This window comes from Zootermopsis nevadensis, unplaced genomic scaffold (assembly GCF_977971745.1).
Source record: "Zootermopsis nevadensis isolate Lab colony 2312 unplaced genomic scaffold, Znev_1.0 Znev_ptg000020l, whole genome shotgun sequence".
NCBI lineage: Eukaryota > Metazoa > Arthropoda > Insecta > Blattodea > Termopsidae > Zootermopsis > Zootermopsis nevadensis.
Genome location: NW_028259152.1, coordinates 2,703,423 through 2,728,000, shown reverse-complemented (window position 1 = coordinate 2,728,000; position 24,578 = coordinate 2,703,423). Strand labels below are relative to the sequence as shown.

General features: G+C 33.8%; 2 protein-coding genes across 8 annotated transcripts in view; both read right to left on the bottom strand.

The window, feature by feature from the left end:
* The window catches only part of Ranbp16 (Ran-binding protein 16), a 28,570-nt gene extending 21,427 nt beyond the window's left edge, over positions 1–7,143 (bottom strand). The window contains exons 1-3 of one of the 3 annotated variants that reach the window (XM_022063636.2): positions 7,068–7,143; positions 6,160–6,400; positions 3,660–3,826 (exon numbers count right to left, since the gene is read on the bottom strand). In XM_022063636.2, the coding sequence (XP_021919328.1) occupies positions 3,660–3,826; positions 6,160–6,400; positions 7,068–7,082 (423 nt within the window). In that variant the 5' untranslated portion in view covers positions 7,083–7,143. Of the gene's footprint in view, positions 1–3,659; positions 3,827–6,159; positions 6,401–6,550; positions 6,850–7,067 lie in introns of those variants that run through there. The other 2 variants (XM_022063639.2, XM_022063638.2) reach the window with 2 other exon arrangements.
* Positions 7,144–7,372: 229 nt separating this feature from the next.
* The window catches only part of slmb (beta-transducin repeat containing E3 ubiquitin protein ligase slmb), a 41,461-nt gene continuing 24,255 nt past the window's right edge, over positions 7,373–24,578 (bottom strand). For 3 of the 5 annotated variants that reach the window (XM_022063642.2, XM_022063645.1, XM_022063647.2), the window contains exons 8-12: positions 21,819–21,929; positions 21,112–21,190; positions 19,766–19,953; positions 11,089–11,136; positions 7,373–9,428 (exon numbers count right to left, since the gene is read on the bottom strand). In XM_022063642.2, coding sequence (XP_021919334.1) covers positions 11,130–11,136; positions 19,766–19,953; positions 21,112–21,190; positions 21,819–21,929 — 385 coding nt within the window. In that variant the 3' untranslated portion in view covers positions 7,373–9,428; positions 11,089–11,129. The remainder of the gene's footprint in view (positions 9,429–11,088; positions 11,137–19,765; positions 19,954–21,111; positions 21,191–21,818; positions 21,930–24,578) is intronic. The other 2 variants (XR_002543032.2, XR_002543033.2) reach the window with 2 other exon arrangements.

Sequence of the window (24,578 nt, the reverse complement as noted above, 5' to 3'; positions counted from 1 at the left end):
GATTAAAAGACACAGCATCTTACAACATAAAGAAAGATAGCTGGTGCTAGCAGACTCAACACACCATTGCAATACATCTGAACAGAAGACTACGAACAGACCATTTTTCTTTTCTTTTTTTTATGAACAGCATCAGCTGTTTGTCAAACATCATAAGGGTGCTTTGCAACTTACAAGGCTCTTTCACAAAACCTTAAAAATCTAAATAACTAACAGCTTGAAATTTTACCTCAGTCAACAAAACAAATGGTAATATCATAGTTTGCCCACTGGAAGAAAGCCTCAGAAAAAATGAAAATTAAGTGTAGGCACAAACTAGTAAGTAATCAAGAAAATTATATCACCATACATTGAGTATTTTCAACATACCAAGAAAGAAAATATGTAACAAACTCAAAGAAATCACTACCATCTACAAATTATAAAAATGTATCTTTAAACCACTTTATGAAGTAACTAAAGAGATCTGCAACACTGCATAAAATATATCTCCATTGTGATATTAACTAAAAATATCAAAACATTGTATGCCACTACTATATAAGAACTGTAAAACGTGACATCCTGGAATCAGCATACAAATTCACAACTTAGCGGTTGTAGAAAGTTTTTATATATACTGATTTTGTAAAACACTAATATGATATTGTCATTCTCTGAAGAAAAAGACAGCAGAACCAACTGGTGAACTGTGTTGTACTTTTCCTTCATACAAGAATGTGTCTTTACAATACCATGAGTATTTTTCAGCATTCTCTGGATCAAGTGTATTTAATTAAAACACAGTGAGCAAGGAGTGTCCATCTGTATGTTTAACCTTCAACACACATACAAACATACACATACATACATACATGCACACACACACACACACACACACACACGTCTGTGCACAAAATGACAAAAATTTTCTACGATAACAGCCAATCTGCAAAAATACACAACAGATTTTGATTAATTTGGTACTGGGTGTAAGGCGAACGTAATTTTGGTCTGTACTGATCCACCATAAGCACCCATTACACAAAACTCAAATCAAACACAAGATTTAAAAATTGGCATATGACCTAAAATATGAATCTAATCAAGACTTTGGTTGGTAACAGCATTTGTTGATTAACTCTGACCATGATAGATTTGTACATGTAATGAATCGACAAAATGACCTAAGGTATGCAAAACACAAAAGAAGCTGAAACAGCTTCATCATTCTTACATTATTGAATGCCAGTGTTTCACCTGTACATCTTACACAGCAGTGAAAGATATGGATAAATGATTACAGGCAGTAAACAGGCAAGTGAAGTACTTGAACACAGGTGATCATGACTTATTTCAAGGTAGTATTCTACATTTGCCTGCACTGACTGACCAAACCTGACAAAAATCTCAGCCAGGATAGCTGGTAGTTGTATCTCTAACATGTTCCTGCTACACCAACCTGCATGGAGGACACATTTCGCAGACAATTTAGAAAAGTTATGTTAAAATTCCCTGACATTTTCATCTCAGCTTTCCCTTCTAGTTTGTAAAATAAATTTAACTGGTGTCATGTCGGTTCAAATTTAAACAGTAAGTCTGGAAGGCTAAGGAATGCATTTTCCTCTTTCATAAATTCACAGAACAAACACAAAAACAGTTCTCATATATACACCACAAGTTTTCCTCAGCAGTGTGCTGACCTTACCATCTCCCAGTATTTATACCAAGCTTCCAAAGCCAGCTTGAGAACAAAATAAAGGAGGCATTATCGTGCAGACTGAAATTAGATTTCTCTGACATGCGTAGACCTCCAAATTTCATTGAAGACAGTCATCTTCAGACTCACCACCATGAAAACCTCAAATCCTTCATAGGAATTCATTATGTGATTTGAAAGACAGTGAGTGCAAACAACGTACAAGTAAAAATGCAAAGTGTTAATACGAACTAAACTTTCTTTTAAGTGAAAATAATTAAGAGGGTGTACATGATATGTTTGTTCAGACAGAGATATGCAGCCGAGCATTCATTTTCAGACATACTAAAATATTAAGAAAGGCATATGTCTTACTTTCTACATATTCTCATGACCTGAATAAGCAGTTTTTTAAAAGACTTCTGAAGAAATTTCTAACTGCTGCAGATGCAGTAACACCTTGCCAGTATGGCTGTAAATCACAGATTTGAAAATCCAACATATAACCGTAACTATTTAAGCTCAGTGTGTTGAAAAGCACCCTGCAATGTGCAATGGATTCCCTATCCTCATTGCAATCATCTGCTAATAATTCAGAGACCAATGAGGAACCCAAGGTAATGCTTAATTCCTATACCCGAGCCAGCGATCATATTTACTATTGTGCAGTGCTTCTTCACACACTGTATTTGTCATTTACGTTTTCTCAGTACTTTTATATATCAGGACTTGATGCGTGTCCCAAAAATCATGTACCCTTCACAAAATTTTCCTTGTATAACAGTCCTTACCATCTGTGACTTTGTCAGTCATGGTTTAAATAAAGAACTTCATCCCAGTGGCTGGTATAGGATTTTATATGCAACAAAATTACAGTTATAACACCCGGTGATAGAGATGTGTCCAATGATAATGAATTCAGGACTTCTGAGATGCCAGAAATTGCTTGGAGCAGAAATTATTTACGTTAGTGAAATTTCTAAACATCGTGGTATGTTAACTAATAAGACATTTTGAGCTAACTTGCATCAATTAAATATAAGCTACAAATTGCATCAATTAGTTTAGCTTCAAGAAATTACAGATAATTTACTGGTTGTATAAATTCATACCATATTATTTATCAAGTTTTCCCATGAAAATGATTTGTGCAGTTGGAGCCTGACCTGACTGTAACCTCTGGCCACCTCTAATATGCTTATCATAAATACCTTCATTGGGAGCTATAAGTATAATTACAAATAAGTCCCAAGTTTTCAGTTGTGTTTCTATCAATAAAGTTCCCCTTCTTTTCAGAACTGAGTAAGGTCTATTTCTTCTTTATAAAAGATTTGATTCATATTTACAAATTCCCAGGAGGGACTTTCTGGAAGGAATGTGGACATACCAAGTTCATTCAGGAACAAACAAGTTTCTCTCTAAAAATTCTGATTTTTATCACCAGACATCTTTTTACTTAACTCCTTAAAAATTAAACCTCCAAAATAATTCATGCAAAAGGATGCAAAAATCTAACACCACTAGTTATTGGTGTTATACTGCACTCCATTAGCAATATCATGGACAAATAGCAAATAACCAGTCTACTAATTTTCATAACTACTAAGAAACGTGTATGGTTAATAATTAGTAAGAAGATGAATTATATTATTATTATTTACATGCAAATAAAATACAGGAGTCATAAAACAAAGCTTCTAACAAAATCTTTATCAACTACATTTTATGAGCATTCTATAGTTTGCTAATTATTGGACTGTCTTTCTTTATCCCTTGGTTTGAGCAACCAAAGAAACCAGAAAGACAAAGTAGCAACAAGTATGATAGCCATTTGTACATGACCCCCTCCTACTAGAATCATATCATGAGAAAATGTGAAAATGCAATCTTAATCTAGAAAGTTCCAAATTTTTTGTCTTTAGAAACATGATAGGTATTTGATACCAACCAACTACTTCCCTCCCAATCATGCAAGACTTACCTGCAAGAATTTTGTAATATCAGAGACAACATTTCTGAAGACAAACTCATCCTTGTCACTGTCAAACCATCCAAGTTTGCTAATCCGAGCAAAAAGAGTCACCAAGGCTTGAATAACAAAATTTGGAAGTTTGGGTCGAGTTGCAAGATAATTCAGAACGTAGTTGCCTGAAAAATTTAAATACCAATTACAACAAACACACCACATTTAAAGCTGTTATAACAATCAACTTCGTTAATATTTTATAATACAACCATGGTGTAGTGACTGCATGCAAAACATGAAGAACTGCTTTATGGTTTCCATTCCAATATTGCCATAACTATCAATACGGAATTCAAATTAAAAGTAATTAAAATACATACAGCTGAATGTAACTTGCACAGATATAAATAAAAAACAATTGTGAAATATTATTCATATTAATAACACTGAAGTGCACATTTTCAAGTTTAACACTATGGACAACAATTATTTTAAATGATTTGTTACGAGATTTATAATCACATTATGTTATTGCAAACGATGACTCTATAAGACAGTAATTTCTGTGCAATGCAATAGGCAAATAATTCATAACAGACAGCATGACAACAAAATATGACATCACTGGTAAAACAAAGACTATCTAAACAGTATTATAACATAAAGGTATTCTATAATTTTGGTGACATTAAAGAATATAAAGATGCAACTAATATAATATTATGACAATTCAAACTACAAGCAGTTCAGTTTACTGCTAAACCATGACTAGCAATGTCTAGTATCCCATACTGTACCCTTACCTTTGCTAGTAAGTTTGCTCAGTTTTACAGCATTACATATAAAATAAAATATCCAACTCCATTAAATACAGGATTGAGTGGTGTAAAAGGAAATGAGGGGTTCAAAAACAATGTTGAAAAATATTTGTCCTGGACAAAATGTAGCTAAAAGCAGATTCGTTTCATAGTGACCTGTTACACTAGTGAAAAGTTTCATGAAACACACTTTTTTCTAGACAAAAAGAAGACATGAAAGCAACATATCTTAACTGAAGAAAAGTTTAATAACTTGGTGTCTGATAAACAGCACACCAAAAAATATCACTACACTTCACTTTTCGATGTGGCTCACATTGCAACAGAACTGTTTGGTTTTGTGTTTTTATAATAAAGCTCAGTTTACCTAAGAATAACTATAACCAGTAATCAGTCAAGCAAGAGCAATCCATGGTGGCAGAGCAGTGCCATTTTTAGGTACTGGGATGCTATCATGGCATTTCCTTTAACAACAGTGATGTCAAATACAGGAAAGATAGCCCAAGGGTGGTTTTCTTAAGTGCTCCATTTAAAATATAATGTAGGCAACATGCACACCTAGGAACCTAGACAAATTATGTAGTATACAATATAAAAGTCAAAGAGCAAACAAAACTATTTGCTTTAGCACTGAAACATTCTAACTTATACATGTGATTTGTTTGTTTCTTTGTGGTTGGATCCGAGGTTTTCACAGCAGTATGTACAAAGATGGCTGTCTTCTTGGTTGTTGTGTCATATAGTGTTGTTGTAGTTTATCAACATTTCAGAGGTCCTTGCCACCCCCATCATCAGAGTGACTATCCAATAGAAAAAAAAACTTTCTCCCTTGGTGAATGAAAAAATTGAACAAGGAATAACAGTTTGGTCAACAAAGGGACATAAGCATTCCTAGCTTGATAAGAAGAAGTTATGATGACCACATATCACACATACGTAATGTAATGAATGCAGGTATCAGTAAGACACGTCAAGGAAATAAAAAAAACCTGTAGCTGTGTCTGACAACTTTTGATAAAGAAATTTGTTTGAGAATGTAAAACTACAACATGATGGCCATAAGAAATCTATATTTAACTTTCAGTATGATAGCAAAAACTAATCAACCATCAAAGCCAGCCATGTCAAATCTGGTATGAAGATAAACCTATGTTGGTCTTCTGGGTTGTAATGCTGTGTGAACTTGTAGGTAGATATCAACATTTTGGAGAAATGCACTGCCTTGATCTTTACCCCTACAGAGTCCAAATCCAGACAGCTTTACAACCAAGGAGACCAACAATGACATTTTTACCACAGTACAAACCTCAGGTCTGGCATGAAGACATGTCTGCAAATTCTGTTTGAAATACTGTTTACATAGTGGTGATGACAAAGGAACACTGTAAAATGTTGTGGTTATAACTGAGAAAGTCAATGTAAGAATCTGTAGTAATGGAAATGATGCACAAAAATTCATAACTAAGATGTACAGTTCTTGTTGACACCATACACTGAAAGAATCTTATGAAACACAGTTTTCAAAAGGTTTCCCACAATTTATTTTACAGTTAAAAAGGTTTCTGGTGTTAGTCTATTCTGTTAATGGCTACAGCATAAATTTAGAAAGAGACAGAATAAAATGTAGTTCATATAAATAAGTGCAATAAAACTTGTTTTACAAACCAACTTATACAAATTCTGAAATGCAAACTTACGGATGTCAACTCTTTGTTGCAAACTGAGACCTTGGGCACTACGTGACACAAGTTTGGTCAAAGTGGTAGCGGCCAGAAGCTGGGCATAACAGGAATCTCCTCGATCCAGAAGAAGTTGGCATTTCGACAGAGTATCTGGAGCATTTTGGAAGCCAAGAAGGGCCTTTTCTGCTTCTGCCCTCTGACCTGCATCTTGAGACTCATAGAGCTCTTTACACAGCAACTCCAACTGCCGCACCTCCTAGAAGAAGAGGGTTGTAAGATTCTTGTATTGTTTTTCTTTGTTTTACGCAAAAGAAAAATTCAAAAAGAGAGAAATTTTTCAGGTATTATACTGGTGTTAGTTTTTTTCTTTCATGCATAAAAAGCTAAACTTGTGAGAGGCAATTACCATTCCAACTCCAATTTTAAGGATAAAATATTGAAATATAATAATCGAACTAGCAAGTGTCGGTTATTTCACAATATATCTTCGTTTATATGCTATCACAAAAATTCACGACAAAATCTTCAGTTACGCCATTAAGCTGTTCGGCTTGAAGCATCATTTTCTCATGCAATTAAACTTTCGAGTTGAACAACTTGAATTAAACACTGTAAAACAGCACTTCTAATCTACAAACTAAACCGGCAATACACACACAAGATCTGTCATCAACAACAAACGCAAAAATATACAATGTTTTTGATGCGTGCATTTGACTAGGGCTAATTTGTTCCGGTGTAGAACAAGTGTACGATGCCTTGGCGTCGCATTAACATGTTTTAGTATAAAAGAGCCAAGTAAAGAAATGAAAGACATTATATGCTACATTAAACATAGGCATATGTATATTTAATCCACCTGAATTACCAATTAGTAATAAACACAAATTAAAACACCAAATACTCTTTGTTTCGCTCCTTACCTGCTCATCCGCCATTTTCACTGGCCCAACATTTCAGGCGATGGTGGTGCCACCTCAAAACATGACGGTGATGTAATAAAATCAAAACTTCTATTACTCGACTTCCCAACATAAATGAGACCAAGATGTGCCCAGTAGGGAGAACATGAGGACAGTTCTCTCCCTTTTTAAATAACATGTACTTTTAAAATCGTATTTATAACTGCTGCAGTTCCTATGCAATGACAAACTTCTGAATTAACTGTGTAACATTTCAGTTCCATTTTAAAAGAGGTGCAAGTGACAAATGAATCTTAATTCACAGATTTCCCTCAAAACATTTATTGTCATCTAAATATATCATACATTTGAGTAAAAATTAAATACCGCCAGATTCAGGTTTTACAGCTATAGCTGCATCTGATAAGAAATTACTTTGTTTACACAGATGATGTTGAAATTTTTGTAGTTTAAAAGGTTTCTGTAGAGGAAGTGTGACAAAACTATTTACATCTCTCATTTATATTCATATACACTTCAAGGAAAAAGAAAAATGACTCACCAAAATGTACATACTATAATTTAAAAATTAAACTAGTCTATCAATTACATAGTGAAAATATCACTGGAAAGACAACTATGTAACCAACAAAAACTGTCATGACATTACAAACATAATTTACAACAGCAAATCTGGGGCATTTTCATACATTTTATAATCCCTATCATCAAGAAAATATTAACCAGTAAATTATTTACCATGAGATCAAGTTGCAAGTGGTAGAAAAACTTGTATCAACAACTAGAAAGAGGACCCACTCACATACTTCATGAAAAAAGAAACCACAACACAATTTCAACTACATAAAAAACATTGGTAAAACGGAATATGAACATTTATAACGTCTCAAATATGTTACGTTTCCGTCCATATTCTGAGATTCTCTTAACTGACAGAAACTAATTCATACTTCCAAAACAAGAGTTCAAAGTTTATGGCTCCCATCAGTAGAATAAATGCTCTCACATTTCATTAATATTAAAAATATGGAAGAATACCAATGCATAGACTAACAATGTTAATCATTCAAGAACACATTCTCTCTCTCACACTCACACAAAATTTATTATAACATACAAATCACCAACAGATTCACATCCGCATTTAAACATGCAGGCATACTGTGTGCATGGATCCAATATTTTAATGCAACATTTATATTTATGATAGTAATAAAAATAAAAAAGCACCCAAAATCTGTCGGCAATGCAATTAAGTCATCATATCTCCACAATGCATGAATGAAATTAAAGAAAAAAGCTATAATGAAGAATGAAGTGAATGAATACACAACTATTTCAGATATGGATCACATAATTTTAGCAATAAATTAAGCATGCAGTACATGATAATACAAAATGTAATTTGTATGATAAACAAAACATAGGCCTTGAAGTCAAATACATATTTATGAATTTTCACATATGCATATAATCACAGTGAAAAACTTCTCAATGAAATATCAGAGTCAGCTGGTGGGGGGGAGACTACCTGTCCATAGGCCAAAATTATGTGTAGCTGTTTTACAGGACACTCAGGCGGATGAAAGCCCCTGAAAATATCTGGGCTGATAGTTTTAGTAGCATGCAAATCTAGTGAAATGCAATGAAATTAATGAAGCACTGTTTATTACTGGTGTTGCATTCTCTTGATCACTGCATAGCAGTTATTACTTTATTTAACAAAGAAAGCAGAAAAATTGACTGACACTTCTCTCCAAGAAATATACACTATTATGACATCTTCATGTTCCCATAAAGGAACACCATTATTACTATATACATAAGGAAAATGTGTATTTATAGCAATTCATATTCTTTTCTGATTCCATGTGTTAACAAGAAAACACTAAGAAACAAGTCTCTCTTCATGACTAAGCACACCTTACACAGAATTAATTTACAAAATAACTGAAGATGGACACCCAGCACCTCAGCACATCACTTGTATGACTACAGTAATGTCAACATTTCAAACTTCTTACAGAAAAACTCAACACCTGTATCCAATTGCTTTTCTTCTTGAACCTGCGTAACACATCATAATTATTTTAGTAACATAATTAAAATGATATGTCAAGCAGCTACAGCAGGTAATTAAAATATGCATAGTACATAATATACACATATATGTATATACAATGTTTTGCTCAACTGACTTTTACAAGCATAAGAATTATTGGTCAAAAACATTCTTTCAGGCATGAAGGTCCTAGAGTCCTATGCAATAAATGTAATCCAAACACAGTTCTCTATAGCTGCACAGATACTAACATCTTGTCTTGATCCACAGGTTTTCCAATTCAGTCTACAGCAATCTACCTGTCAAAAAGAACATATTAAATTAGTACACTAAAACATCACAATAGTTTGCACATAGTGTCTGAATAAAAACTTTTAATATGGCAATCATGGCTTGCAATGAAGTTCAAAGAGTAATGTAATGCATCACCGTAGATATTAACTCAGTTATTTCCAAATATTCAAGTTCCATAACATTAGAAAATTTCTTAAACTGAACATTTACAAAGAGATTACATTATACCAGTACAATGAATAAGCGGTTCTCACAAAAAGTTAGAGAATCACCATAATGCACTTCCCTGTCAAATGTTATGTTCTTGGTAGAACTCACACAAACCCAAGATGTTTGATTCATGCTGACATAACAATATTATTGTCTAATCATTTGAAAAACCACATGACAGATGAAGACGAGTCAGCGTAGCTCCGTCAGTATAGTGACTGGCTACGAACTGGATGACTGTGGTTCAATCCCCGATGGGGATAGAGCATTTTCCTCTAGCCTCTGAATCCAGACCTGTTCTGGGGCCCACCCAGCCTCCTATCCAATTGGTACTGGGGTCCTTTCCCAGGGGTAAAGTGTGGCCGGAGCGCGATGCTGACCACTCACCCCCATCCAGTGCTGAGGTCAAGAATGAGTAGGTGCTATACCTTCTCTCCCCCAAAGCACCTACATGGCGTATAGTGGGACAGCTTTACTTTTACATGACAAATGATGAATCGTAACACTAAGCAGTAAACTGAATAAAAGTCAGAATTAAAGTGTGCTGGAATTTTATTGAAATTATTCATTAGTCATTAAATATTCTGACATGAGGTTCACTTTGCACCTCCTATGTCTTAACACATTTTGAGTAAACAGTCTGCTTTAGCTACAAGCGGTCTGAGAGACAGAGTGCATATGTGTACATGCATGCATGGGTATATGTGTGTACAGGCTTGTAAAAATTATTTTTTCGGGCTGCAAGTAGTTTAATGAGCTTTACAATCAATCAAATCTATTTTCCACGATTCAAATGTAATCTCTCATGGTGTGGTGCTTGTCACAGGGACAGCTTTATCTTTCTACTTTATTACAAATGAATGAGAAAGCACAAATGTGGTAAATATGTAAAACATAAAATTATACTACACAAAACAATATTTCTTTGAAATGTAGCAACTGTGGTGACTTGTGACATAATTATGCCAAACATTATGCTACATATAAGGTGTACTTGTTACTATCTGATAATAACAGAAACCAAAGGTTGAACACCAACACCCTCATTGTTTGCCAGTTCAAAGCCTTCTAGATTAACTGAGAACCACAATAGTCCAGAGTTGTTAACTCCAGCCTCCAAACTACAAGGCCATCTCCAGCCAAGTATCCGTCACAGCCTATTCAACATATTCACAGTTGGCCTTCTTGTCTGGAATCCATCACCACTGCCTGAGAAAAGACCTGAACCTATTCACTCACATGATACAAATTCATTCAGCTACATACATAAGACATTTTATGTCATTAGAAAACCATGTACGTTTGTGTTTTGTGAATACTGGAAACCTGAACTCACCAAACATCTTGTATTCATATTAATTTATATCTGAAAATATTACAAGACATGAAAATACTTTTAATTGTGACTGCAATTACATATAATAAAGTTTGACTTCTTTTTAAATAAAATCTTACCAGATTATCACAATGCAGCAATAACATGGACGGTATGTCACTCAAAAGCTGTAAACAGAAAACCAAAACTAAAATAAGTATCAGCTGTGTACACATATAAACAGAACTTACAAACAAACCTTCTTAAAATATTTTTTAATAGACCAGTTATTGAAAGTTTAACAGGACAAGCATTCCAGTAGGGAAGATATCATAAAAGATACAAAGAAAACCTTGACAAAGTGTAAAGAAAAACCCATTTTAAACAGGAACCTCTCAGGGTGTTTATACTGTAATTACTTTAATCTTCAACAAAGTATTCACAGTATGAATTGATATGATGCATATAAATATTAATATATTAATAAATATTAAACAAGAGGAACTGTCATATCTTTCAAGTAACAAAGCAATATATAAGTGATTATCAAATCTACACTATCTCAACGAGCACAAACAATTTTTCAAATATGCCAAACATTTAATTTCACAAGCTGTCTCATATTTTGCATATTACAATATATTAGTCCCGTCAGTAATGAACCAAAATTTGTATTTAATGTGGGTTAAAAATATAATCTAGTACATGCTCAAGAAACAGTTTCCAAGAACATATCCATTATACATGATGTACTGCAATTATCTCATACACTTCAAAGTATAATTATGTGCTTTATGTATTTATATACTGTAACAATTTTAAAGAAGTATCTAACCTATGCTTGTGCAATTAAGCACATAAATATTAATTTCAGATATAGCAACTAAAGAAGGTCAAGTATTTTTGACAAATCAGTAATGTAGTAATGTAATCTCCCCCCCCCCCCCCCACCCAAGAAAGAATTCACCTACTTTAAATTATGGTAGCAGCACTTTATAAACATGGCCTATGAATGAAATATGCAATAAATGCTTGTTTTAATAAATTACAATTTAGCTAACTATATATTTTCAAAAGGTTCAATGAAGTTCCAATTAAATTAATTAATTTCAGAACAGCAAACTTCAGAACATCACATATAAGCCCCATACATGAGTAATTCTTTTGAATCAAGAAATATTAAAACACAACATCCACTTTTTTCTTAGAATTTATCAAAATCAAGAATTCTCAGAAACAAAAGGTGGAAGGTGGTCCAACAGAAGAAAATGGGATAAACTATGTGTACAGACTGATACAGAAGATAAAACAGTGTCTTTTCATAAACTTTGTGCAATCCCCTTCTTGTAACAGAAAGAAGTTAAATACACCTACATAATTTTCATCAAATACCTGCACATTTCAAGATACAAGTTGCTACAGGCCATCCCAAAAAGATGTACACATATTATAACATGGAATACTAACCTTAAATGTAAATATCTTTTTGGGACATTGTACTCTATACAATGAGTTAATTTTGTTATAACAATTCTGCCCTGGACAGAGGGGTGTTAGTTCCACCAGAAATCAAAACAAGAATTTAACAAATTACTACAATGTCATATCATGAAGGTAATTCACATGAAAATCACAAAATTGTTGGCGAATTAACTGCAGCACCTTGTTTCCTTGATATCTACAGGCAACATCATGCAGCATAGCTTCACATTAATTCCATCCTTAAAAAGACAGTGTACAAGATGGCAGCTCCCAGATGTGATCTGTATTTTTATTTTAGATGTAAAGAAGTAAATAGCCAAAGTTATTGTATACTAGTTCAGTATCGGAAGAATGAAATGAGTGAAGTACAAGTGTAATAGTGGGTGAAGACATTAAAATATTAGCAATGGAATATATGCTTGGTGCAATGTAATCGTTTGTCAGTATAACAGGCTGCAGTGACTGGTTGTGCACAATTTTATACATGATGGTAAGTACAAAGGCACATAGAATAACCATAACAACACATGTTGGCTAAAGAAATTCTGTATTTTGGGACCACAAATAAATAGTTCTAGAATACTACACAGAAATGAAAACTCAAAAAGTGCAACATATGCAGTGCTTGGAAAAAGAATATCTTGTAGGAATTCATGTGCAGTATGACAATACCTACATTTGTACTAACTATTTTAAACTTGGGGGCTGCATTGAAGACAGAAATATATGTTTTGTTTGTTTTGTGATTAAAACAGTATTTGACAATGGCTGTATTCTGGGTTGCAGCACCATGCCGTCTGGTAGAAGTTTACTGACATTTCAGAGGCACTTGCTGATGGAGGCAGCAAGTACCTCTGAAACACTGGTAAACTTCTACCAGACTTTAAACTATGCTCTCAAAATAATATCTTCTGTAGTTAGTTACCATTTCAGATAACCACAACTAATGTGTAATAAAATTAAAAATATGCCTACTAGAATATCAAATACTAAAAATATTAGGGTTCTTAAGATTTCAAGGCAGTGTTAATAAAGTCTTCCTGGCTGTTGCACCTTGTAGTATTTTGGCTGTATTCCAATGTTTTGGAGGAACATTAGGAAGTGGAAAGTTTGTATAGGCCTTATCCTTCCCCTAATTCTATATAAACCATCCACTTCCTAACGCTGTTGACTTCAGCTATGAAGATGAAGGCAGTATGATTCCCCATAACATAAGCATACAGACAGAATACACAGTGCAACAACTCAGAAGATTACCACCATCCAGTAAAAATATAATTTGAAAAAAAAGTTCACAATATTAGTATCAAGAGTAGACATGACCAGGTATCATAGATTGTGAACTGCCTTCTCTATAAGAACATAAAATGATTTAAGTATGACAGGAAGAATTTTAGTTTTAATACCAAAGTCTGCTGTTTTTGAAGTTAATGGAAACAAACAGAAAATGCATGTAATTGTTGATGTAAGTTCTGTATACTTGTAAAGGTAAGAAAAGTTTAATGTAATTAAAGAAAAATCTAGATCCAAATCCTATATTTTTACATATTATGAAGTAGGTCAGTACTAAAATTATGAGCTTGATTTTCATGGAGGTTCCTGGTCAAATATTGGCTGAGGCATTCACTACCCCAATAGGTGTTACTTTCCCAGTTTTTCAACCAACTGTTGGGAGAGTACCTTAAAATATGCTACAACAATTTCCTCCCCACTTCCAAAGTAACAACCATATATCAGCCTTGTATCCTACTTGAGATATAGACAAAGCAGCTGGTTGCATGTCAATTCAATAACTCACAAATAAAACTATCTGGTCCATAATTCTCTGCCCATACATTATAATGTCTGGGAACAGAATGATGTTTCCAACTAATACTTAACTTTAAAACATGCATATTAAAACTGTCTGCCAGGATGTGCTGCAGAAGGTAATATACACTTGAAATAAGAGTATGAATAAATAGAGAAGTGAAGAAAGGATTAAATAATTAGTGTTTAATTACAAGGGATAATTCTGAATGTACAAGAACATCTTGTTCCAAAAAAATAAATACTGACATGGGCCAATGTTGTTCAGTAACTCAAAATAAAGTTATTCTGAAACTGGGAAAGTTTTCTTTTACGATTTGCTCAGAATTAAATTCAAGATATTCCTTTAAAAAATTATAGACATACACAATCATCAGCAAGATACTATTTTTCTCTTGGCTTTACAAAATCATCACAGATACAACTTTGTTATGATAAAGGTCTTTCCATTACGGTAAAATCTTAATGTTTAAAATTTCTATACATTAACATGCAAAATATGTAACTGTAAAGAAATATAACATAATGCTCTGCATATAGTGAAGGCAGAGAATTCTTTCATAAAGCCAAAGTAATGACACAAAATGTCAGTTACAGCAATACTTTCTCTTGAGGAGAGATAAAATTCTGACATTCAAACTACACACACTAGCACTGAAATGTCTAAAATCACAGAAATTTGAATGTATATGCATTGGTTTTTCATTATGACAAAATTTATGCACGTTTCCATTGTATTATGTTTCAACCAGTAAACTCCATCAAAAGGCCAATTTATGTTAATCATGGTCTACCATTAAGAAGCATTCCTTGTAATTGTTTATTTCAGTCTAAATCCAGAAAAAAATTGGACAATTATGCATTCAGAAACAGGATGTATTCCGAACTTCACAAGCTACAATATGGACAATCAACAAACATTTAATAAGTCAACAAATATCTACCAAACAAATATAACTGAAATAACATTCTATACATCTGTCAGCACATCCTTACAAACAATATCATGAGATCGGAAGAGAATGACAAAGTCCGGGACTGAGAAAAAATGTGCAACAAAAAATTATTACTGTTCATAACATCTAACACATAAATTATCATCATAAGCTCAGCTCTCAGTGATGGACTTCCTAATCTTACACATTAATTTTAAATGTAAATTATCTCCTAAATGTCTTCACACCATCATGTATAGAAGGAAAGGTGTCAAAATAAAAAGAAAGCACAATGCAGGAACAGAAATACAAAAGAAAACTACGTCAACATGCACACTACACTTGAATGTTCAGAAACAGGTGGAGGATGACAGAAGGAAAGCATAAATTTGAACAGATAGCCATGCATATTAATCTCATGTGGATGTACTTACTCATGAAATGCATTCAATTATGTTCACAGAATAGACAAAACCAACAATAAAAAAAGCTGAATGCTTTGCTTTCTTTCAAAAGTTTTTCATCAAGAAATACATCTGCCATTTCTGTATCAGAACCTTTTTATATAAAGCCAAAACTCAAATATTCTACACAAGAAGGAACAGTTAAAAACTGAAATTCTACATTCATATGTTTTTCTACAATTAAATTATTTTACAAGCATGAAAGAAGGATGATATTTGAATTATAGATGCAAACCAATACAACAGACAAAATATTTACATCTTCAATAATTTTTTTATAATCACAAGTTAGTCAGTAGTCTGAAATATTTCATGTTTGCTTTTAAGGTTAATTTTCTATCATGTCAACACATTCATAGCAAGTGCTGAAATAATGACATCCACATTATTCTTTCAGATAAAAGGCTAAAAAAATTGTCCATGATGCAATTCTGCCATGCTGCCCAATGACTGTATCTTAATCCAAGTACTGACTGAATTTATGAAAGTCTGAACCATAACGTAGTTAACCATATGGGCATAAATCGATTTTCATTACATCTATGATAAATCAGTCATCCCAAATAATTTAATACCGAGGCTACCCCAGAATTTAGAGCTTTGACCTCGAATAATGTTCATGAGTAAGTGCAAATACTAACATGCAGATAAATAAGAGCATTAAGCATGTCAAGTTTACAGAAGCATATAAAGTTTTACTATTAACACATTTACCCCACACACTATACTGCTGGCTTACCTCTCAGTCCAGCCATTTTAGGCAGTATACTCTCTGCTGTACTGAACAGTACAGAAATTAATGGGAACTGATCAATTACTCAAGAATTGCAAAAGGTAACTAGTTGAATGCACTACCGAGTGACACAAGACAAATTAATGTGCTCAAAGTTCATTCTAAAAGAGACTTTTTCTTTTGTTGACCTCTCATGGTATGTTGTTATTCGATAAGGTCAAAAATGGTTATCGGAACAAAGGACTGGCAGTCAGCCATGCACAGATATGGGAGCAAATGTGTTAAGACAAAGAAAGAAAGCTAGGAAACAAACTGCTATATTGTTCTGTGATGCAAAAAGTCATGCACTTCACACCCAGCAAATAAACACATGACAAACTGAAAAGTACCACAACCAGGGTTCTTTAAAAACTGATGTCAACACAAATTCTGTATGTAGACATCAAAGGCAGTGTTAGCTCTATACCTGTAGAAGGGCAAAGACCTGTTACTGCATACAACTACCTGCAATTCATAAGGGTCAATATACTGCACACTAAACTACATATTAACCAATTTCTCTAATTTCCTTAGTGTCTTCTTATTCCTGTGTTGATTTCAAAGTCAGAGTTTTTGAACAGAAACCTATGGATCTCCTGGGTTTTCAAAAATGTTTCTTAGAAGTTCTCAAGAGGTCCCTCGCAAAATAATGTGCACTCATTTATTACATGTACAAGTACAGGTAACCCGCGATTTACACCAGGGATGCGTTCCTGGATGAACCGATGTAAATTGAAACTCCTTTTATAATGGGAAGTCAATGACATGTTCCCGGCACCCAAACATTGACGACTTAAGTTCCTCAAAAATTGACTTTGCCTTATCCATGATAGTAATTTCAGTCAAGGGAATGTTTTTTCGATTCATGTCATCCACCCATAGCAACAGTAATTTCTCCATTCTTTCTAAAAGTTTACTTCAGCTATAACTCACTTGCGTTGTTGCACTTACTCTCGTAGCCTGTTGCACTGACTGTTTTATTTTATATGAATTTTTCATTATGGTAGTCACAGTGGAAGGAGGCAACTTCATACCTCAGCACACATTACGACGGGTATCTATTCTACGTATTACGTCCATCTTATCTTCTAACGCAATAGACCTACGCAACTTTTTAGAAACACATTCACTTCTCTTACCAGACATGGTGGCTCTTCTACAATTTATAAATATAAAACAGTTGCTACTGCAGAATAGTGGTCAAACAACAAAAACACGTTTAGCACAGTTTTCAGCACATTCAATGTGTCAACAAGCAAACTGAGCGCATTTTTCCTTACTCCCTTATCAGGCTGAACGCAAATGACTCACCGTGAAGAGTGATCAATGCTCACGTGACTGCTGCGCAATGATGGCGGATTTTTAGGAGATTATCTTGCAACTACTTAGCAATGAGTGAGGTGACTGTATTTATAATTTTTATTCAAAATCAGCGATGTAAGAATTATGATTTAGTATAAGAATCAGTATGAGAAACATTGTAAAACGTTATAAATAATAGTAAAATATATTTTTTCACTTTTTGACTTGCTGGTTTCAAATGCAGCGTTATTCTGAATCAGTACAAATTGTAGCGGCGCAAATCGAAGGTTAACTGTACAGACATTTTATAAAATGAAATGAACCTCCTCAAATCAGACACATACTCAAGACTTTAATTGAAAGAAAATTCTTGAGTTACTTCTTCATAGGCTTATAAAATAATTATTAAATTGAAAATTATGTTTACTTGTGTCCATAGCATCAGCCAAAAATAAGGCAGTTAATGCATGCCACTTAATTATAAAATTTTCCACAGTTTCTCTCTGTCTTGTGCACATTAACGGATTTTAATTAAATAAAATGTTGGGACTTTTTTAAAAAAAATCATTCCCATTAAATGATGTTTCTGGCCCACATGCCCAATCTTGAAAACAAGATAGACTTTAAAAATACTACTTTAATGTTCATGAAACTGGAAAATAATTTTTTTAAATAAACACTTCTATCAAAACCTCGGTCATAAAAGAGAAAATCAAATACACCTGATCTGGGTTATGCAGTGACAGTTTACTTTCTCAGGCTTGGTCAATAAAATTCAGTAACAAGCTGAGTTTGAAATATGAAACATTTCAGGCAAAATCCAGATTTGAAAATTTTGGTGTTTGACATTCATATGTCAAATATTACACAAGAGAAGAAACTTCCTGCTTTATTACTGTCCCATTTATTATCTGCTAATGTGATGTGTTGCTGTAGACAAAGTTGGATTGTCCCTATAAATACAGGTACAGATATAACAGAAACTTCGGCTAAATACAGAACTATACAACATATCATTTCATGAAAATAGGAAAGGACCACAATGTCAATCAAAATACCTTAAACAAAAAGAAATTTAAAACAATGCCCAAATTTTTAATCTTTTTTTATGATAATCACAAAATAGAATTTTTGAGAAGTGGCAATTAAACGTATCATCTACAACTCTGATTATAAAAATTTTGTGGAAGGCTTTAGCACTTTACATATAGGACTGGGAGATTTGGATGTCTGTAATATAGGGCTCCCAGCTAGACTTTAACTGTACTGTTTAATGATTTAGCAGTATGCAACAGCAAGACATGTATAGCTGGATTATACATAAAGCCATGATGCATGGTAAATAGTTATAATTAAATTTAAAATACACACAAACTTGCAGAAAAAATAAAATTACACGCATCTTTTGTGAGGTCTACGCTCTGAATTATGATAACATTTTAGCTAAATTTCGATTTACGCAACTCTATTATATATTTCTTGCCACTCTTTCAGCTGTAGCAGAACCCTGTATACATGACAACCAACATAACCACCGATGTAGTTAATTACACAATTCCCTGCATAATGGTTGCATTCTAATTCTCAGACTTACAAATTGGTATGAAACGTTTAGTGCCTACATGCAGAAATAAGCAAGGAAGGGCATGCCCTGTTGCAACAGGATATTCCCATAGCTTCTTCCTGTGCAGTCATGAAGGTTTCATATGTTCTCGCTGAATAATTATCATATAATGTCTATGCCACTTAGGATAGAATTAAATTTTACACTGACAATGAAATGCTGTTACAGGAACCCGCTAAAATTAAACTGGAGAAGCCCTGCAAGGTTAATATATAGTTAAGTTTTCAATTATGCACAGCATTTATGTAAAATTAATGTTTCACTATGGTCCATTCCAAATTCCCTAATGTGACAGTTACAAACCTGCTGGTCACTATTAATTTGGAGAATGCCAACATATTAAATATGTACCCAAGCGATGAAATACTACAGACAAAATATAACCCTGGTTGCGGGGGGTCTGGAAGAGCCATCACTGTCCGTAATTACTTTGAGATGTAAGTGTACGTGCGTGTTGGGGAGCGAGCGCTGAGTTGTTGCATGTTCTGCTGCTGTTGTGGTGTGCCTTCTGGGGGTGTACAGTTCAAGAAGTCCCAAATTAGAATTGTATCATCATGCGAACTGCTAACAATCTGGAATTCATCAAACTGAAGGCGGAAAACTCGTCCAGTATGCTCCTGGAAACAGTGACACATTAAATTGCATCTCAGAGATACAAATCAGCTGATAAAATTCAATATGAAGTCACTGCTACAATTTATACACAATAAGCAATTACTGTAGACATATTAATCTTGTTTCTTGCACACAGACATACCACCCCCCACTTCAAACAAAGTGAAATAACAGCTAAAGCCTGTTTATAATCTTTCTTAACTTATAAAAATCAAATAATTTTGAATAATTAACAGAGATTTAATAAATTTTCAAACTGATGAGGGAAACAGTGTGTGGTGCGTGACTTGGACTGTACCATCTGCAACTTTGTACATCAAAATATGTATATTTTGAGCTAAAAATCTGCAATGTTACTTGCTAAATACTGATGTTGACAACTGGGACATAAAATTTATGGAAATTGCAATAAAACTGACATATAACGAACTTCTCTACAATAATGAATGCAAAATAACCACAAAATACATCAGCCTCAGAAAGACAGAATTTATTTTATCATACATAAACAATTTTGACACAAGAAAGTTCAACATTTGGTTCTCTTGTCTTTCACAGACTAGAGGTGTTAATGTGCTATACAAAATAATGTTACACCAACTTTTAGAAATACTGTACTTATGTTGCTCAAGTGCAGACTTCTTTTCATGGTGGCCTTCTGAATTGCAATACTGTAACATTTCGGTTGTGTGCCAACGTTCGAGAGCCATTATGTTCCTCCAAAATGTTGGCACATGGTCAAGATGCTACATCTCAACATCCCAAAACACCATTATCTATATTTACACAACCACAAAACTTTTCTTCCCTACAACAGAAGAATTCTTGTGAATAAGACTAAAAAAGACTGTCAAGTTTTCACTGTACTTACTACCAAGTCCAACTAACGAGTATCAGAAGCAAACAATAATACATTATGAAGATTTATACTAAAGAACTAAGTCTGAAGATAAAGAGGATTGCTCCTTCATTATCAAATGTGAAACAAGCCAAGCAGAACCACATTTTTCATGATTGCATGCCTTGCTTGACACAACAGTTGCAAAAAGCAGACAGAAATCATTCACTTTTCTCTTATCACAGGAAATCTCTGCATAAAACAAAACTCTTTCTTCCATAAACTCCTTCTTGCAAACATTACCTGAAATGAGAAAACTTACCACCAACGTTCGCAAACATAACGTACTAGCTGGCGCTCTTGGATCTAATGCTGCTATTAGGTCCCACACCTTTATTTTCCTGCAAGTTACACACTTCAATTAATACAAAAAAGAAACAAAATGTATTTTAGTAAAAAAATCTTTTAAGTCATATAATTATGTCCTCCTAACAAATATATACACATCCCAGTTATTCCACAGTGAAGGTACTGAAAGTATGGTCTTATTATCAAAGACATAATAATATGTTCCACAGCATTCAGTATAAAATATGAAACTGTGCCAATCTGTTGATCAACATAATTCTAATAGCAATATTTATGTACCTTTATTGTTGTAATTAAATATGCCTCTCTCATATATAGATCTTATTGTACTTCTCTGTGATAAACAGACACCAATTGCAAGAGATAAGAAGATTTATATAAAATGTGAAGTACAAATAAATATTTCAAACTTAAACCCCATAGATCTCTTAAAGCAACATACTACAATATCCATAAAATAATAAAGAATGTTAATAACTCTAATAATTACTTCCGCATAACAAAGTTCATAAGAGGTTTCACTGTAGTTTATTCTTTAAAATAATGTTGTGTCAAAGCGATTTTATCTGAATAAAAAAGTTCTCATCAACATTTAAGAGACACAAAGACATTTACTTTCAGAGGAATGATCTATTAACTGGCAAGTTATAACAAACATACCCATCATATGCTCCACTAACTATCCTTTTACTATCAAAGCGAATACATCTCACTAGTTCTTCATGTCCTTCAAGTACTCGTAAACACGCCCCACATTCAATATCCCACAACCTGTGAACAACAAGAAATATCTAACAATGGACAAAACCAGCAGTATAGCAAACTGTAAACTGCAATAATAAACTGATCAGATTACCGCATAAAATAAAACAGAAAAGTAGTAGCAATTTTGGTGAACACACACCACAGAAATGCATGAGACAATTTTATTTTATGTTGAAGCTTATGGAGAAACTACAACCATCAAAAGAACTTGCTTCTGAACCTGTGACAGTCTCATTATATTATGTGAGAGAGTGAATTAAAATTGAGAAAACCAAACAGCCAAACATTTTATATGTAACAGATCATTTCAAAAGAGTGGGAGCAACATTAGCACCACTTTGTATTACACAATCACAAGATTGTCAAAATGTAAAATATTTTTGCATTCATGTTTTTTGTAAAAAATGTAAAACAAACATGACAATCACATACAAGTTTTATCTTTAAGTTTACAAGCAACAGCAAAATTAACCACTATAACTGAGCATGCTAAATTTGGTATAAAAATATTTCATGAACAATCCTACACGCCCTGAACACAACACAACTACAATTATGGTAATGGCGAAAAACTTTTAGTTATTTTCAAAAACAAATTAACAGTAATATTCTGTAACACATTTACAATTGCAAGCAATAATAAGAGAAAGTGACGAGAGTGGAATTGAATCCTATGACGATCCGCAGAAGGCCAATCACATGGACTAGACTACATTCACTCTTTATACTAAATAAACCCTTAACAATGCACAATTTGTTGGACTGGAAGTCTGTGCAATATGAAATTATATTATAAATTGTACCTGAAACTCCGTATAATCATTATACCATGAGCTGAATACAAAACACACCATCATCAATATCATAATAAAATTCAAGGTCCTTATACTAGTTCCACTCCACTGAATTTCAAATATTATTTCCAACATGAATAGGAGGTACTGCTTCACTTCTTTAGGTATTAGCTGGACATCCACTCTGTGGAAATGTATCCGGATCTCTGCATACATTGTAGTTTGCTTATGTGAATATATTTAATTTCTGTCAGTTATCTAAATTATTCAAACTGGTATTTGACTGAGCAAGTGATGGGAATAAATAACCCAAAACAGGCAGAGGAGGCTCAGCAGCTGTGACAAAGGTACACTTTCTAGAGAACAAGCATGTCAAAACCCCCAGATCAGAGTTTACGTGACACGCTGATAACTTATAAATTGGGGGGGGGGGGGGGGCATAGAGAACTTTTAAGCTCAAAAGAAATATAAACATTATTTGCATGAAATCAACATATGTATCTAATGCCACCAAGTACAGTCTACGATGATATTCCTGGCCTCTGCCCATTCAGAACTATAGGTTTTAAAACAATTAAAATAATTTTGTGTTACCATAACCATAAGATTATATGCAACCAGTAATAGCAAGAAAGATGACAGCCTTCTGGTGATCCTTCAAGTATCACGCAGAAAAGAAGAAAACACGAGAAATTCACAGCTGATTAACAGAATTTTCTATAATATAGACAAGTGGCCCCACATAGACAAGGAGGTTTAGGCATAATCCACTGAGAAAGGACATTCTTTAATCTACTTTCTTCTTTCTAGAATTCCATATTATAAATCCAAAACAACAAATTCTTTACATAAAACTTATTACTGGCTTCCATGCAAAGTACAATTCCAAAAAAGTGGTGCAGACTTGTTAGAAAAATAACAACTGCACATCACAAAGAAAAGTCTTAAATATATCTTCTTTCCCTCGCAATGTATCCTAATATATCCGGACTTTTTATTACTCAAAAAGATAATTATCCGAGATGTTTCTTTCTAATAGGGCTGTAAAGTCTACAAATACAAATCTTTTAGAGATACAGGACAAGCATACTGCACGAAACAGATAGGCACACTACTGGATCAAAGTTGCAATGAGTGTTCATTATATGTTACCAGCAACCACTGTAATTGTGAAATGCGACAGTCAGACTAGAATTGGAGCCTCTCGAGTGTCTGCTTCAGTGACCCAAATATATTGTGACGTGTTGCTGTGAGAGCAGCATAACAATGTCAATAAACAGTTTAGTTGTCTGTCTACTGACATTGTTGTCTGTTTATTAACTTTATTGGGTTTGGCATTGTTGTATTCATTTATAGACGGGCCGATGTGTAAGCGAAGAGTGTGAAGAGCGCCGAACTCGAGGGACCAGATAGACTCGGAGGACAGAGTGTGTGTGTGTGTGTGTGTGTGTGTGTGTTTGTGTGTTTGTGTGTGTGTGTGTGTACAGAGACCAGATACTGTTGTTCTAGTAGAGAGTTGACTATATTCTGGTTCTGATGTGGTGAAGAAGAAAGGCACTGTAAAGCAACAGACTGGATATGCTGATGTTGCAGCTATAACTAAAGGAATTCAGACATTAAAAATCCCAAATAGGACAGGTTGTGGGACTAAAGAAAGAAAAACTGTAGTAGAAACCAACTATTTATCATTGCACTTGTCAACGCTTCGAAACAAAATTGCAATTCATTAAGATGTGGAATTTAAACCTTCACCATTTCCAAAAAGACTTTTGAGACGTGCAATGGAAGAATTCAGGCGGAGAAACTTTCCTGATTGATATCCAGCTTTTGATGGGAGGAAAAACTTGTACAGTACTCGAGA